At 55.8% G+C, this 17,123-nt stretch overlaps 1 protein-coding gene across 5 annotated transcripts; it reads right to left on the reverse strand.

Annotated features, from left to right (window-relative positions):
• Positions 1 to 131: 131 nt before the first annotated feature.
• ETV4 (ETS variant transcription factor 4) lies at positions 132 to 15,380 on the reverse strand. 5 transcript variants are annotated; one of them, XM_045983798.1, is made up of 14 exons: positions 15,203 to 15,380; positions 14,481 to 14,591; positions 14,219 to 14,312; positions 13,941 to 13,988; positions 6,782 to 6,835; positions 5,422 to 5,548; positions 4,820 to 4,963; positions 4,377 to 4,645; positions 2,239 to 2,313; positions 2,019 to 2,087; positions 1,679 to 1,851; positions 1,312 to 1,413; positions 897 to 1,007; positions 132 to 703 (listed from the first exon to the last, which is right to left on the reverse strand). In XM_045983798.1, the coding sequence occupies exons 2-14, from the start codon at positions 14,538 to 14,540 to the stop codon at positions 584 to 586; spliced, it is 1,446 nt and encodes a 481-aa protein (XP_045839754.1). In that variant the 5' UTR covers positions 14,541 to 14,591; positions 15,203 to 15,380; the 3' UTR covers positions 132 to 583. The 5 variants fall into 5 exon arrangements, with proteins under 5 accessions (XP_045839754.1, XP_045839751.1, XP_045839752.1 ...); XM_045983795.1 differs by having other exon boundaries at positions 4,820 to 4,981; XM_045983796.1 differs by lacking the exon at positions 15,203 to 15,380 and adding an exon at positions 14,723 to 14,861 and having other exon boundaries at positions 4,820 to 4,981.
• Positions 15,381 to 17,123: the final 1,743 nt, after the last annotated feature.

Below are 17,123 nucleotides of genomic sequence, written 5' to 3' on the forward strand. Positions count from 1 at the left end.
AGCATCAAGGCCAGGCCCCAGACTCTGGTCATCTGCCCTAAGGCCAAGGCTCTTTCCAACCCTAGGTCCTTCCTTCTCCCACGGCAGCAAAGAAGACATGGGACAACTAACAGGAGAAGCAGGGGCCTTTATTGGGGTCTGGCAGATGTAATGGAGGTTGGAGGTGGAGGTGGAATCCCAGGCCTGGGCCTAGGAAAAGGCAGAGAAGAGGCAAAGGGCCCTAGGAGCAGGAACCCAGCCCTCCCTGCCTCCACTCTGCAGCCCCTCCCCCACCCCAGGTTCTTTACTTCAGCCTCCCCCTGCCTCTGGGAACTCAGAGCACCAAGAATGGACAAGCAGGACCCTCCAGGGCCACAGCTTGGAGTGGGATGCAGGAACCAGGATTCTGTCTGCCTCTTCTGCCCACAGGGGGAGATCTGGGGAGCTCAATGCACCCCTCTCCACCAGGACAAAGTGGGAACGCTCCTTCTCTGTCCCCAGAACAGACCAAACTTTTGTTCCCTGTGTGGGGGGAGAGGAGTGTGGCTTGGGCCTCTAAGCAGGACCTGGAAAGAGGCTGAAGGTGACACCCCCGGAGGAGCTTCTAGAGCCCACCTTGACACTTGCAGTGTTCTCCATTTTTCCTTCCCCTCAACTCTGGTGAGCGGCTCAGAGTCTGGGCAGGGGCGACCGATGGACCAGTGGGGATCTGCTCCAAAGACATCTGTGGGTTTCAGAGTGAGGGTTTCCCCAACACCAAATTCATCTATATGTACACAGGGCAGCACCCACCGGCGGCAGGGCTAGTAAGAGTAGCCACCCTTGGGGCCAAAGGGCTGGGTAGGGCCAGCTAGCTCTGGGAGGTAGGCAGGGCTCTCGTCCAAGTGGGACAAAGGGACTGTGTCCTCCTCACTGACCGGCCGGTCAAACTCGGCCTTGAGGGCTGGACGCTGATTGTCCGGGAAGGCCAGAGAGAAGAGGGCCTCAGGCTCACACACAAACTTGTACACGTAGCGCTCGCCGGCCACCTGGGGGAAGAGAGGGGCTGGGTGAACCTAGCGCTCCCTCCAGGTGGGCTAGGGATGTGGCCCAGGCCCAACCCCAGCGTGTTTCTCTCCCGTGCTGGTCCCTTCCAGAGGCCAGCTCCCCACACACTTCCTGTTCTCCAAACTTCAGGCTTTTCTGGGAGAGGGAAATCTTGTCTGCCATTTCCCCTTCCCTCTGGTTCATTATCTGCTCCCATACACCTGTTGAGAAGTGCTCCCCTGCCCCCGCCATCTTCCCGCAGCTGCTGCCCCTCCCCCTCCCTTTCCTGGGCCCTTGGCCCCCCACCTTCTGCATGATGCCTTTCTCGTAGTAGTAGCGGAGCGAGCGGCTCAATTTGTCGTAATTCATGGCCGGCCGGTTCTTCTGGATGCCCCAGAGCCTGGCAACCTGGACAAAGGACAGTTCTGGAATGGGGGTGCTAGCTCAGCACACAAAAAATGGTGGGGGGCACGTGAGAAAGAGCACTTGAGATTCTCCGTACAAAATGGTAAGCTGGTCCTACAAGCTACGCAGCAGCCCGCAGACCCAGGTCTGACGAGAATTCAGCTCAGGTAAACTAACTGACGGGGAGGCATCTGCTATGTTCCCACGTCCCAGTATCTCCAGGCCCCAAAGACACAGGGAGGAGAGGCGCGGACTCTGAGAGGCCCACCTCCTCAGGCTCTATGAGTTTGAACTCCATCCCCCGGCCGGTCCAGGCAATGAAGTGGGCGTTCGTCGGGTCGTCCAGCAGGGCCACCAGGAACTGCCACAGCTGCAAGGCCCCCCGGCGCTGGTAGGGCGGTCCCTCTCGGAACGCGCCCACCCCTTCCTGCTTGATGTCTCCTGGGGACACCGGAAGCAGGACCCGTCAGGTTTGTGCCTTCTGGTCCCCCAAGCAACCCCTTCTCCTCTCCCCAGGGGTAATGGAATTCGGGGGTAGGGGACACAGAGGGCACAGAGGAGGGCACAGCGAAGACCCTGACCCTCTCACGAACAGTCACTTCTCTGACCTTCAAATTTCTCAGGGACAACGCAGACATCATCTGGGAATGGTCGCAGAGGTTTCTCATAGCCATAACCTTGGGGAGGAATTGGGGGTCATTCAGATCTGGAGGGGATTCGCCGCTAAGCCCCCAGCACCCAGCACTCCTGGCCAGAGGACCCCCTCCCGACAGCAGGACTCCCCCCTCCAATGCGGGGGGCTTGGCAGAGAGGAGGGGGCTGCCTTACCCATGGTCCCATCACCTGGAGAGTGCCCAGAAAAACCCTCTGTGTGAAGGTACATGGACGCACACCCGGGGACATCTGGGAGGGGAGGAAAGGAAGGGTGATGTTACAGGTGGCTGCAGGGGGAGGGGGGCGGCAATCCTGCCCACATTCAAGAACTTCTTCCTGCCAGCCTGCATTCCGGTTCTTTCCCCGGCTGCCTGCCAACCACCAAATCCCAAGGCAAGTTCACCCAGAGGGAGCGCAAGGCTTGAACCTCTCAGCTTGAAGTCTGGGCCAGAGGGCATGGGCGGCAGCAGCTGGGCCCGGCAAAGCTGTTGCACAAGGCCCAGGATTCCAGGCAACAGCTGTTTCCTGTGAGTTCAGGGGGAGGAGGGAGGGGAGGGATGAACCTCCGGGGAAAGGGTTCAGTGTCCATGCCTAAGACTCCCTTGGAATGGGCTAACCTCCGGTCAGCAGGTCAGATTCCTAGCCCCGAGAGGGAGAGGGGGAGAGAGAAAAAGTGTAACAGTGAGTGAGGGGTGTGTGTGTGTGTGTGTGTGTGTGTGTAGAAAGGGAGGAAATGGAGGAGGATGGGGGCTGGGGGAAGACCCGTAGGGAGAGAGGTAGGAGGGAGAGCGAGAGCACACCAGAACGTATCTGTGTCTGGGGAAGAGGCGGTGGGCACTGGGCCGTGTTTTTTCAGGTCTGACAGCAAAGCGCATTTGCTCCCTTTCCCTTCCATTCCTTAGGATTGAAATAGCCCTACTCCACCTGGAGAAGGCGGGTTGTGTGAAGCCACCCGTTCAAGTTCCAGCCCCTTCTCGCCCTACCCCCTCCACTCCCACCTATGAATGAGATGGTGAAACCCGACACCTCCGGAAGGAGGCGGGAGGGTGGGCTCATTCATGCCTCCATTTTGTGAATGGAATTCCTGACTCCATTGAGAGGAAGCTGAAGGGGGAGGGGCAGGAGTTCAAGGGCATGTAACAAGATCTCCTCCGGTCTACATCCTTTGAAGGTCAGCAGCAAGAGCCTTTCCCTCCTCCTTCCTCCACCTCACTGCCAGGCGCGGCTCAGCGTCTGCCCCACGCTGGAGGACAGGCACACCCTTGTGGTTCTCACTTGGGCAGCCTCGGGGTTTGTGGTTCATCCCCCTGCCCCTAAAAGATGGCACATTAGGAAATGGGAAATCCGAAAGCTCTAGCCTGCCCTGAGCCTACTCTAATCTCAGTATTTCTTTTTCTCACACAAGCGTGCAGATAAACTCAAATTTGGGGACGGTGACAATGTAACTAACAGAAGCCAAGGTTTTCCGGGTCTCTCCTAAATGCGAACGGCCCTCCCTCGGCAACAGAGGCTTTACATTCTTGCTGGCCGAGACTCTGGCTGAGTGCCCCTCAGTCTTGTCAACGGTCAGGTGGAACTAGAGTTTGAAGCAGCCCTACTTCGTACCCAGCTCCAGCAGCCTGGAGGCTGGGACAGAGCGTGGAAACCACTCAGTAACCCTGCATTCCCGCTGGGAACTAGGAGCCTGGCTTCTTTCAAGTTCGTGTTTCTTTTCATTCAAATCCGTTTATACATATATTAAGATTTTGTTTGTCAGAGAGAGAAAGAACACAAGCAGGGGGAGCCTGATGCGGGGCTCGATGCAAGGACTCTGGGATCATGACCTGAGCTGAAGGCAGATGCTTAACCAACTGAGCCACCCAGGCGCCCCCAAATTCATTAATATGTGTGAGCTTCTGTGGGGACTGGGCCCCATGACCCATCCTATTCATCTTTGTGTCCTGCAGCTCCACACAACTCATGGTCCCCCCCAGCACTTGGGTCTCAGTAGGTAACCCCCGTAACCACTTGCCAAGAGAAAAAAGACGAGATGCCTCAACTTTCCTATTAAACCACAAGCCACCCGAGGGCAAGGAGCTGAACGCCCTTGTCTTTCCTCTGAGCAGAAGTTTGCTGACTGAAAAAAAATGACAATTCTTTGGAATCTATGACAAAAAGGGAGCGGCTGCGTGGGTTGGATGTAGGAAGCGGTAGCTGGGTGGGAAGGTAAAAAACTCGCAGGGAGATCTCCTGGGTTTAATGGAACCAATGCCACCCTCCCTAGCAATCCCAGCAAAACTCCTCCAGCCCCCTTCCCCAGGAGCATCTCTTACCTGAGTCGTAGGCGAAGTCCGTCTGCTCCTGTTTGATCACCACCCCCGCCCCAGGGTACCTGTGCCCATTGACTCCACCCTGGCCCACCGAGGGCTGGCCCGCCTGTTCGTACAGGGGGTCGAGGTATTCCTGCTTGAAGCTCTGGGGGGGATAGGGCGGGCAGGGCTCCGACAGCTGGTGCGGGTAGGGGGCTGGGAGGGGTTCCCGTCCCCCTCCCTGGGAGGAGGTGAAGGAGTGGCAAATATCCAGGGGCTGCTGGAAGACAGAGCTGGATGTGGTTGGAAGGAAAAGGAAGAGAAGATTAACTTAAGTTGCCCCTGTGTCCCCCACTCCCCCCAGTCCCACGCCAGATCTCTTAGGGGTCGCTGGAGAACACTCAGGGACTGAGGAAGAACAGGTGAGACCTGGGCCCACAGATCTGTGGGTCTCCTCATCTCCTTACCTCTGCTCCCCGAGGTACCCGTGGCCAGGGTGGGGCTGGGAGGCGCCAGAGGATCTCAGGAAATTCCGTGGTTCTGCCCGGGGGAAGGGCTGCAGGGGCGACTGTCCGGGCGCACCAGGGGCGGGGGACTTGATGGCGATTTGTCTAGGGGGGTCATAGGCACTGGAGTTGAGGGGGAGACAGGGGTTGAGGGGGCAGAGAAGCTGGGCGAGCATCTTTGAACGCTTTATCCCCAGAGGAGGAGGAGCAGAGGGTGCTGGGAAAGGAATGGCCTGAGTGACAGGGACGCCAAGTGAACTCTTTTTCTCCCTTCTCCTAAATCCTGAAAATGGATGTACTCTTGAGAAGGCCTCTCTGCAGCCAGAGCAAGCGGGCTGGGCGAGCCGATGGTTTCCTCCAGTGGAAAGGCTTTGCCCTCCAGTGGAAAGGTGCCCTGCTGTCGTCCTCCCAACCACTCAGAGGAAATCCCGAGCCTGTGTGGCTCCCTTACAGGGGCTCAGAAATCCTTTTGTTATCTTGTCTAACTTGCATCCCACTGTTGCCCAACTGCTCCCTCCTCTCCCCTCCCCCTCCCCCCTTCCCTGGGAGGGTCTGGGGCGCACCTGGAATAAAGGCACTGCTCGCCATGGTGGTAGGGGAGTGGCAGCTTCCTGCCGCAGGACAGGGCCGGCTCTGTGCGGGGACTCTGGGGCTCCTTCTTGATCCTGGTGGTGGGGCTGTGGAAAGCTACTGCAGGAGAGGGAGGAGGCAGAGTGAGGCCAGAGTGGGTCACAGAGGAGGCAAGGGAAGCTCCTGACACCTTCTGCTTTTTGACACCTTCTGCTCTTTGCGGACCAGCCAGGTGATTCCCTGGGGCTCCATTTTCAGAGACTCTCAGTCAGACACTTTTAAGAGTTTGGCTATTTACACTATGTCTGGTTTTATACGTCAGGCTAATATCCAATCCTAACCGAAGAGACCGTCTAAAATTCAACACTTAATGCAACCCCAAACCCCCAAAAACACCTTTGGAGGTGTGAGCACCTCCAACCTAGGGCCTGTGGTTTTCCTGCATGCCCTGGAAAATTCCAAGGGAGAGACATGTTTTCTTCTTTGGTGCTATAAAGGATCTTTCTTTCTCTGGCGCAGGCTGGATACGCGCCCGCTTGCATGTCAGCTGACTACCATTAAGCACATGCTCCTAATTATCTGTGAAGAACATTGATCTTTCCCGTGGCCTCTTGCTGGGTCCGAAAACTCCAGCCACCGGACTGAGTGGCGGAGCCGGTTCCAGGCGAGCGTGAGGTCCTGTCCTACTGCGCTGAGTCCAACGCCAGTGATGGACTGTTCGGTTATGGGCTGTTTCCCCATTATTTGTGCCCTAATGCATTTCAACGACGAAGACACTTGAGAACGGGGTATGTGACATTAAAGTGGGGTTTCTCAACAGTGAACTGAGGACCTTTCGGACAGATAATTTTTCTGTGGGGGGGGGGCTGTCCTGAGCATTATAGGGTGTTTGCAGCATCTCTCGTCGCTACCCCCCTAAAAGCCTGTACCACCTCACCCTCAGTCGCGACCACCCAAAATGTCTACAGACGTTGCCACACGCCTCCTGCGAGGCAAAATTGCTCCCCCACCCCCAAGTTGCACAAAAGTAACTTAAAAGGGTAGAACTGGACCCTGCTCAACTGGTCCAAACCCCGCATTTCAGAAGTCAGGAAATGGGGGTGGGGGCAAGGGGAGGAAATGTCCACGCGCAGGGCACACAGCGAGGACGGTGCAAACCCTTGATTTGAACCAAGGTCTCCAGTTCCCAGTTACTGCCTTGGTCTTGGCATCCAAATCCAAGAATGGGGAGCCCTGTTCTTCCCCCTTTTCTTTAGGAGAGAACAAGTTGATCTTTTGTGATTCTCTATCCCTGTGACTCATTTCCTGCCCTCCCCCACTCCCTAGTCCCTCAGTCCGGGGCCCTCCACTCACAGTTTTCTGAATGGAAATCAGGAACAAACTGCTCATCACTGTCGGGTACCTGGGCTGCAGAGAGAGGTCAGAGATGAGTCTGGGTGGGCCCCTCCCCCTCGGCAGCCCCCCAGAGACACCATTAAGGCAGCCCTGCAGATTAGCACTGGCCTGAAGGGGAAAACAGCCTTCCTAGGACTGAAAGCAACCCCACCCCAGGTCCTAGTGCCCTCCATGTCTGGGCGCCACTAAGAACCTGGAGGCAACGGCGGCCGTAAGTTCCCAGAACCTGTCTGAGCAGATTCCAGAGTCTTTTCCTAGATGCTTTGTCTTTATTCCCTCCATTTTTGGGAAGTGAAGGCAGCCCTGGCCCGCGGAGTTCACAAAGCTCCCGCTCTCAGCTCTCAGCAGTCACATCTGGGATGCGGAGGCATTACACTGACATCCTACGAAACCTAGAATAACCTGCTGGAGATTCTGAATCGGGCTGGGCCCAGGAATCGGTGTTTTATACAACCTCCTGGGTGAACTCTGGAAGTGGAGAACTTGGGAAAGAAGATGGCATGGAGAAATGGGGGTGGCTCAGGAGAGGTGAATCGGAGGACAGTGGGAGAGGAAAGTGGCTGGGGACCTGGGCAGGTCACCATGCCTCATGTCTTCAGTGCTTAGCTAGGAGAGAGGGCAAGGTCTGAGAAACATTCCCAGGGTGCCAGCGTGGGCAGCGTGGGTTTGGGGGTGAGGTAGCCATAGGACCTTCGGACTTTCATCTTTCGTTCTTTTTTTTTTTTTTTTAAATATTTTATTTATTTGACAGAGAGAAATCACAACTAGGCAGAGAGGCAGGCAGAGAGAGAGGAGGAAGCAGGCTCCCCGCGGAGCAGATAGCCCGATGCGGGGCTCGATCCCAGGACCCTGAGATCATGACCTGAGTCGAAGGCAGAGGCTTTAACCCACTGAGCCACCCAGGCGCTCCTCATCTCTAGTTCTTACCCTGCTTCTCCAACTCCTTCAGGTGGGCATATAGCTGAGTACCACTCCTGACCTCAGAATCTTTGGTCCCTCTCTCCAGAATAGATCAAAGCAGGGAGGGGAAGGGTAGACACCAAGAAGGACTTCCTGAGAATCCAGGAAGAGAGTGGCTTGAAGGTGAGGGGGTGGAAGCCAAGGAGAACACTCTTAGAGCGGACAATGATGGAGAAACTGATGGCTAAAACAACCAGAGTTGAGAAAGGCCAGTAAGGATGAAGGACACAGGACACAATGCTGGGGAATAGCTCCATGCCTAGCTCTACCCAAACACACGCCAGCCTCAGCCATCAGCAGAGGCTCCAGTTTCTTCCTGGGATTTCAGCCAGAGCCTCTGTTGGAACTCCTTCCTTCCCTGCTCACCTCCTATAGCAGGTGGTTCTCCACACAGCTTTCTGCAAGTAGTCCACTCCCTTCTCTCCTTGCTTAAACCTCGAACCCCAACCTCTTCCTCTTGGTCAGCACCTGAGGCCCCCACATTGTCTGACCAGGTTACCTCTCCCACCTGCCTCTCCAGAGCTCTTGATTCCTCCTCCCCAGACCTTTGTCTGCCTGGGTTGGTTTTTTTTTTTTTTCCTGGCCACTGAAGTCTTAGCTCACTTTGTCACTTCCTCAGACAACTCTGACCACCCACACCAAAGTGGTCCCTCTTGGCTGCTATCTTTGCCCTAGCATGTACCGCACCGCTACCCGGATGCCTCTTGCTAACTCATTTATGCATCTTCTTCTTCTTCTTCTTCTTTTTTTTTTTTTAAGATTTTATTTATTTATTTGACAGAGAGACAGCAAGAGAAGGAATACAAGCAGGGGGAGTAGGAGAGGGAGAAGCAGGTGTTCCAGGACCCTGGGATCATGACCTGAGCCGAAGGCAGAGGTTTAATAACTGAGCCACCCAGGCGCCCCTATTTACACAACTTCTTGTTTATTTTTGCGGGAGCATATACTGCTACCTATGCATCTTCTTCATTGACTTACATTTCTGTGTTTCTTATCTACCTTCTCTGCATGAAAGTTAAGCTCCCTCAGGGACCGGGCTTTATCTGTCTTGATAATTCCCCAGCACAGGGAAACAGGGTCTGGCTAAGAAGAGACCCTCAGCTGCTTTATTTGTTGGCTACGTGAATAAACATGCAATGACCACAATGACCACGTCCTCAGGCTGGTGGGTGTCCTCTCTGCAGACCTGGGAGCAGGAGTGGAAGGGATCCTAATCAACCAGCTCTTCCCTCTCCCTGGGGGCTTCCCTGTCCCGGCACCCCCCCTGCAGCCCCCAACCCTCACGGTAATTGCAGGGGCAGGTCCTCCCTCCAGAGAAATCACATCTCACAAGAGATACATTGGGCTGTGATCAGTCGCTTGGCAGGAACTCTTCCTCAACTTGCTTTGACTATCAGAAGGGCCAAGAGCTTTAAAACACACATTTCGAGAGAGTAGATGTCTCGACAGAGGAATGGGACTGAGGGGTTTAAGAATGAGAAGCCACCAGCAGCTAAAGAAGAACTCACGAAAAACCAGCAGAAAACTGTTCTAAAGCGATGGAATGAATGAGCAGGACACGAAGTCCCTGGGCAAAAACAGGCAGCATGTTTTCTGTTCAGGAGCACAGCTGAGGCACAAAGGCAACCAGCCCCAAACGGACCCAAATCCAGAATCCCCAAGACACTGTTAAAAATACACATTCCTAGGGTGCCTGGCTGGCGCAGACCATAGGTATGGCATATGCGACTCTTGATCTCGGGGTGATGGGTTCGAGCATCAAAGTTACTTAAAAAGCACGCAGGCTTTCCCAGTCCGCACCCCTGCAGAGCCTCAGTCCATAAGCATGGGTTGGGCTCCAGGCCGAGGTATTCTTAACAAGTATCCCCAGTGGCCCTTCAGAATAGGCAGGTTTGGGAAACACTAGATAAGTGGGGGAGGACACTGTCAGGGGCACAAGGACCAAGCTCATCCCTGCTGTGCCCTCTGGTCCAGCCACAGGCAATACCCCTAAAGCTGGCAGGATGAACAACATTTCTATCCCTGCTACCTAGACAAGGAGGGTCCCGAGGGCAGGGGAGGTGGAGAACATGGGGGAGGCTGACGCATTCTGGGCCCCCTTTGGGGCTTCATTAACTGCCGGTTTCCACTGAGGTAATGGGCTGGGGGCATCTCCTGCTGGCGTCACAGGCCAGTCACAGGCCAGTTCACGTGATGCTACAGAGCCCTAGGGGTCATCTTGCCTTTCCTCCCATCTCAGGCCTGAAGGTCTGACCAGAACCCCCATACCCCCAGCGGTCCCAGGGGAGGCTACCCCTGGCACACAGACCATACCCCATAAGCGGCGCCATCTTCTTCCCCGGGGCCAGGAGATGGCAGTCAAGACAAAAACGGGCTGTGGTGTGAATCCCAGTCTCTGCTTGGCCCCTCCCCAGAATACTGGCTTCTCAAACCAAAGGGACAGGATAGGGCCTGGCTCAGAGACTGCCAACAAGAACAGAAACAGGAACAGTGACACTGAGCCCCGAGTTCCTGGAGAGCAGGAGAATTTCTAATTACCACGTTCCATCTTAAGAACATGCCACTCTACTTATTTGTGGACTTGGCTGGATTTTGGCTGCCAAGCTTGTGTGCCAGGGGCTGCCCCCCAGCTCCATCCGGGCGTGAAGGTGGAGTTTATCTGCCTGGGGAGATGGTACGTGATGAAGGAGGAGATGAGAAAAGTGCCACGCCAGCATCGTGCCAGAGAGGAATTTTAGGGAAAGTCCCTCCAACAGGGGGTGGTCAGTAGAAGAGAAGGGGCTTGGGAGCCTCCCAAGCTGGGCTCCGAGAGAACTGGGAGGTTAATGCAGCCAAGTAGTTAAGCCCCCGCCCCCCAGGTTGGCCATCTACCTACACCATCTGTGCCCCATCACCTTCTCCCCTTCCTGGGGTCCGATCCCAGGATGAAGGGGCCTTTTTAGGAGTTCCAGTGGAGGCGGGGGAGACATTCTCCGGAGTTTCTGCTCCATTGTGTCCCCACCAGCCTTGTCTCTCACCCTAACCCTGCCCCACCCCACCCCGGCAGCCTCTTGTACTGGAAGGAACCAGTTCTCTATCTATGGAGGGACATTTGTCCCTAAGAGCCTTCTGGAAGGGGAGGAGACAGAAAGATGTAGAAGGAGGTATTGTAGCTAGGAGAAACTGGGGGAGGGGATTAACCCCATCTCGCCCCACAGACACACCGAGGCAACAGCATGCACACACCCAGATTCACACACACTCTACTTCTCTACTTCCTTTTTACTACACGGCAGCACACGGGTAGAACGTATCCTCCATGCACAACCTTCACACACTGGCTTTCTTTCTGGACTTGCAAATGTGATGGTTAGGAGGGGAACCAAAGGGCAAAGGGACTGAAGACCTTAGAGGACTATTTGAGAGCAGTAAACCTCCTGAAAAGGGGAGCACAGACCCACCCCTTTAAGAATCCCGTAAAACCTATGGATCTTCTCTTCCGAGAAAAATCCACATTCCTTTGTGTATGGTGCACCCCTAACAATTTTGCACATGATATCAGAGGGCGTAAGGACCCCTGCAACATACCCAGAGGTTCTGTGAATCCAGACTCTCCATTGTAGACCCCAGCCTCATACAAAGGACATACGTGGCCCGACTCAATGTTCCTTGCTACCAAATACACCCAAATCATTGTCCCTGACAGCTCCCGAGGGCTCGCAACATGCCCAGAAAGAAACCTTCGATCAGAAGCAGCACATTTTTGACCCTAACCAGACACAGCCCAAGCCCAGCCTGCCTGAGCCCGGGTCTCCCTACAGCAGACTGATTCTTTCTATAGCAACTCAACAGATAGATCCCAGGCACCCGAAACAGACACCCCCCACCCCGTCCGCCACACACACACTATCTAGAAAAACCTCAAATCCAAAGATGTCTAAGCTGTCTCTACAGAGCCCCACTTACACCCCTAAATAAGCCCAGACATCAGACTGACCCACAACCCCATCCTCGCAGACCTAACCTGGCATCCCCCAAATTCTTCACAGCCCCACCCACACTACAAGGACCCACTGCTTCTCTCCAAATTGGGCCTTTTAAAAAAAAAATCAAACTTGCGGTGGGGAGATTGGGCTCCAGCCCCCATTCCTCCTGATGTACCTACCCCACCACTGGCAAGTTTTCAAAGAAGCTAGTCCCCTCCCTACCACCCCAAAGCTCCCTCTGGGCTGTTGGGGTCACTGACCTGGTGGGAAGAGGCAGGAGAGGAGGCTGGGGTGCTGCTGGGATGGTGCAGGGGGACAGGGCCCCGGCAGCTGCATCTGTCTCCGCAGAGAGAATGAGAAGGAGCGAGTGGGCTCAGCATCCCCCTCTCAGGCCTGGCCATCCATCGCCAGCTGGGAACCTGAGCTGCTCCCTCAGAAGGAAGGAGAGGGAACCAAGGAGATCCCCACCCCCACCTCCCCACCCACTGGATTTAAATGTACAGGGACTCCCAGCACACACTCGTCCTCACACTGACACAGGCGGATAGACACTCGTACTGTCTCTAGACCCCCACCGCCTAGGGGTGGGGCTTCCAAGGTTGAGAGAGGATTTTTTCCCTCCCCTTCCCATTCCAGACCCAGGCACACATGGACCAGCTGCTGCCAAAATGCCAACCTCTGAGCCTACCCCCTACATCACAGTCCTGGGAGCTGCCCGCTGAGGGGAGCAGAGGGACCCTCCGCTGACAAAAAGGCTGGCGAGCCAGACAGAAATCGGGCATTGGGGAAGGAAGTCTTGGAGAGACCGTGGAAACTGACACCCCTGCGTTCTTCAGCTCCAGTCCAGCTCCGGAACCTCCGTCCTCGAGGAGGATGGGCAGACTGGGCATATGTTCTGCCCATAACTCAGAGCCGGGCACACAGGGCTTACAGAGTCTGGGAAGATGTGATCTTTCCCTCCCCAGGACACCCAGATCCCTCCAGCACCCATACAGCCCTTCGGCCACGGATTCCACCAAGTGTCTCGAGTGTTTGCTACATGCTAAATAGCCATTTTGCTAATACACATATTTTTGGGGATACCACCGTAGTCAAGACAGACAGTCTCACTCCAAGGATCCAGTCAGGGGTCTTTCCCTTCTACCTCAAGCTTTTAATAAGATGTTTCCAGCGGAGCTGGGCCTGAGCTTAAAAAAAATCACCTAAGATACCCGGGTGAAGGGATGGGGGAAATTCTAAAGAAAAGCCCTCAGTAAAGGGTTCCTAGTGTGTGGTTTCTTGGTTTTCAGAGTGTTAAAATAAAGGAACCTTAAGATGGGGGTATTAACCCTTCCCTCTCAGACTGTCTAAACACCATAAGCCTTCTACCTACCACCTACCAGCGACACCCTGAGGCCCCACCAAAACGCACTGAGAGATCCAACCAGAAGAACCTGAGAACACAGCTCCCAACCCAGAGGAGGCCCAGCTCCTGACCCCACACCAGCCGGCTGGAAGTTAACCCACCAGCAAACACCCTAGCCAAAGTAGGGGGAATTTGCCTGGGGCAGAAGTATTTTGGGAGGGAAGGGGGAGGGAGGACCGATTGCCATCAGAATTACAATTAGGGCTATTTGGGGGAGAAGCCCTGGGCCCTCTCTGCCAAAGTGCTGCAAAAAATAATTATTTAAACTTCTGTTGAGTTTTTGGCTCAGAAGGAAATTGTTTAGCACTGGGGGTTGGGAAGAAGAGAAACCGAAGGGGTGAAAAATCAATGTTTTGGCAACTCCTGAAGACAGGTTACAAATTAATTGCTCTTTCTCCCCGTCCTCCAGTCCCTTATCCCCCCCCCCCCCAAACACAACACACACCTCGGCTGGGAGGCTGCTGCCAAACAAACTTTGCAAATGAAAATTTCAACCAGGAAAACGGGCCTGGGGCCAAGTTCCATTCAAATAAGCAAATACCCCACACAATGGTCTGATTCATCCCCAGGCCTAGTTACACAAGCCTGGCTCAGGGCAGAGAAAATAAATATCAATATAAGTGTCCATGCTGGGCGCTGGGGAGAGCTAGGAGTAAGGGGACTGGGGTGGGGGGGGTGTCTTTGGAGAGTTCCTTGAGGCTGGGAGGGAGAAGTGGATTAGGTTGGAGTATCAGGAGTAGAGAGCATCCCACACCCCAATAATAGAAAAGGTCACAAAACTACTCACCTTCAGCGAGCCACGTCTCTTGGAAGTGACTGAGATCCTGGAAGAGATCTGCGGAGTGAATAATGGAATTGGAGGTGAGGTGGAGGCCACGGTAAGACCGACGGAGCCCTAACGATCCGGGTGGTGAACTACCCCCACCCCGCCTTGGTTTTAGGGACTCAAGAATGACCAGAGTCCCTTGGAGGGGAGTCTTTTGGAGAAAAGGGAGGCGGCTCGAGGATCCGCCTTCGGGGTGTGGGAGGTGAGGAGGGTCACGGTTTGTCTCTCCGGCTCTTTACCTTCGGAGTCGGGGGGCGGCAGGGAGCCCGGGTCCATGAGCTTCCCCTGCGGGACCATCAGCGCTTCGCGCAAGCTCCCATTTCCGGGCGATTTCTGAGGGGAAGGGGAGGTATGCCCCCGAGTCACCCTGAGGCCGCCGGGTCTGGGGTCCCGGGGTGACACAGGGGCGGGGCTCTGCTGGAGCCCGTGGGGGCAGCGGGGAAGGGGCCGTGGGGCGGGGTGCAGGGCGGGGGCGAGCGTGGAGGCCGGCGCGCCGCTCACGCTGCAGAAGGTGTAGGGCACTTGCTGGTCCAAGTATCCGCCTTTCATCCTCCGCTCCATCCGGCCGCTCCCTCCGGCCGCACTGCCTGGGCCCCGCGCGGGGGCAGAGACCTGGGGGGGGGGGGGCGGGCTGCGTTCGCACACCGTCCAGGAAAGGCAACGGGGTGGGGGTGGGTAAGGAGGGCAGCAGGGAGGGGCAGTCCCGAGGCTCTGGGTCCGACAGCAAAACTTCTCCGACTCACTCAGGCGATGGGGAGGTTTCCGCCTGCTGAGCTGAGCGCCGCCACCACTCCCCTCCCGCCAAAGGAGGTCCCACCTGCTCCTGGGAGCCGGGCTCGCCGTTTCGGCTGCTTTCTGCAGCCCTGCTCTGCCCAAGCTCGGTTACATAAGACGTGTGTGTGTGTGTGTGTGTGTGTGTGTGTGTGTGTGTGCGCTCGTGCGCGGAGGAGCGGGCGAGGCGCGCACCGTTCACACGCCCACGTGTGTGTGTGTGTGTGTGTGTGTGTGTGTGTGTGTGCGCTCGTGCGCGGAGGAGCGGGCGAGGCGCGCACCGTTCACACGCCCACAACTCCCGCGCCCCCTCCAACCCGGAATCCCAGCGCCTCCCACCCCCCCGCTCCGCCCTAGGATCTGCGGAGGCGGCGGTTAGAGAGTGCAGAGTGTGTTGGAGGCGAGGCGAGGAGTCACAGAGGCTCTCCCTCCCTCCCCCTCCCGCGCCTCACCTGAGGCCGGGGCGTCGGAGCTGGAGCCGCCGGGGGTCGCGAGCTTGCCCCGGGGCCGCACCGAGGGCCGCGGGGCTAGGCCGGAGCGAGGCGGCCCCGGCCCCGGGTCCCCCGCGCACCCGCTTGTTTTCCGGGCGCCGCCGACAGTTGTGAGCCCGGGGGAGCCGTTGATTGGTGCATTTCCTTCGCCTCAGCCTCGGCTCTCTTACCCCCCCCCCCGCCCCAACCCCTTTCCCTTTGTTTCATTGACTTTTGTGAATGAAACCCCAGGGCTGGGCACGCCCGCCAATCCGGAGACTCGCCCGGCCGAGCCGTGGGGGGCGGAGTTTCCCAGACGCGGGGGCCAATCAGAACGTAGGGGCTGGCTCCCGGCTTCATTCACGTCTCGGGCTCCCATTCATAAAAAAATAAATTCCTCAGCGGCCGGAGTTCATTCATAAAGAGCTGAGAGAAAAGGAGCGAAGCCGAGAACCCGACGGCTTCACGGCGGGGCTCCGCGGTGTCCCTGGGTGTGAGGCTCGGCGAGCTCCTCGGGCTGACCCGACTGGCGCCTGCACACGTCTCTGCATCTGCGTGTACGTGGGAGTGTGAACATGTCTGTGTGTGCGCCCTGCGGGGAGGCGAGCGGACTTGTGCCCAGAGGAACAATAATAACTAGCATTTATGAAGCGCTCCGCTTCCACGTGCTCATTTCATTCCCATAACCTGGCGAAGTGATTCTATTGTTTCCATTTTACAGAGATTGAGAATGAAAGCTTAGTAAGGGGTGGTGACTTGGCTGCCTTTCCTCAGGCAGCTGGAGTTTACAGCCCCCAATCTCCCACCTTCTCCTGTGCAGCTCTTTGAGGCCACAGTTAAATGAATTAAGGCTTTGTGACAACAACTGGTACACAGTAGGCCCTCAATAAATGTAAGTTAGCACGGAATCCAGGCTTTTCTTCCAGGGTCTGCTCGGCAGAGCTATTCTGTGACCCACTTTCTGTTGATTGCAGCAGAAACCAGAGGCGTCCCCCCCCCCCCCGCCCCGCCCCCATGGACCTCTGAAAGTGCAGTTCCCTCTCAGCCATCTTTCCTCTTAATCTTGAGAGCAAACATAGGGCTTTAGGGAGAAAAGCCCTAAGGCATCTGATGACCTGGGGGGTAGGACTGGTTTCAGTGTAGCCAAAAATCTGGTCATAGCCTCTAGTCCCTCAATCATTCACCAATTCGTTGGATAAATTTTTTGTGTGTGTGTGCCAGAGACACAGTGCTGAGTGCCAGGCAGAGAGCCGTGACCAAGACAGACCCCTTCAATAAGAGCTGGGCTGTTTAGGCCATAGCCTTGGAGGCACACAGGACATGAAATCCCCCAGGCCCTCCTTCTGAGACAATCTCTGGGTCTACAGTCCATACACTCCCTTGAGGAGAGCCCGATTTTGCCCCCCTGCCTACTTGTGATACGCACTAGAGAGTAGCTGAACCCCAGGCCAGTTGGGGCTGCTTACAAAATTCATCTAACCTGGGGCGCCAGGCTGGCTCGGTCTTTAGAGCATGGGACTCTTGATCTCGGAGTTGTGAGTTTGGACCCCATGTTGGCTGGAGAGTTTATGTAATAAACAAACCACAAAATTTGTCTAATCTAATACCTCCACTTTATAACGAGGCAGTGGCATTTCAGAGAAGGAAATGATACCGGTCAGCTCTTTGGGCTCAGTGTTAGAACTGGGACTTGAACACCAAACCTCTAGCATCTAGGGCTATTTATTTTATTTAGTGTTCATTCCAGGAGATCATCGTGGACACATGAAAATAAACTTCTCTCTCTTCGCTGAGGAACTATTCTTTGAGGTTCATGTCTATTGGCTCTCTCCTCCAGGAAGCCTTCCAGGTAACCCGAGTCAGTTCCTTAAGGACCCCACAACATTGTCACCTATATCTCTGT

This window comes from Meles meles, chromosome 18 (assembly GCF_922984935.1).
Source record: "Meles meles chromosome 18, mMelMel3.1 paternal haplotype, whole genome shotgun sequence".
NCBI lineage: Eukaryota > Metazoa > Chordata > Mammalia > Carnivora > Mustelidae > Meles > Meles meles.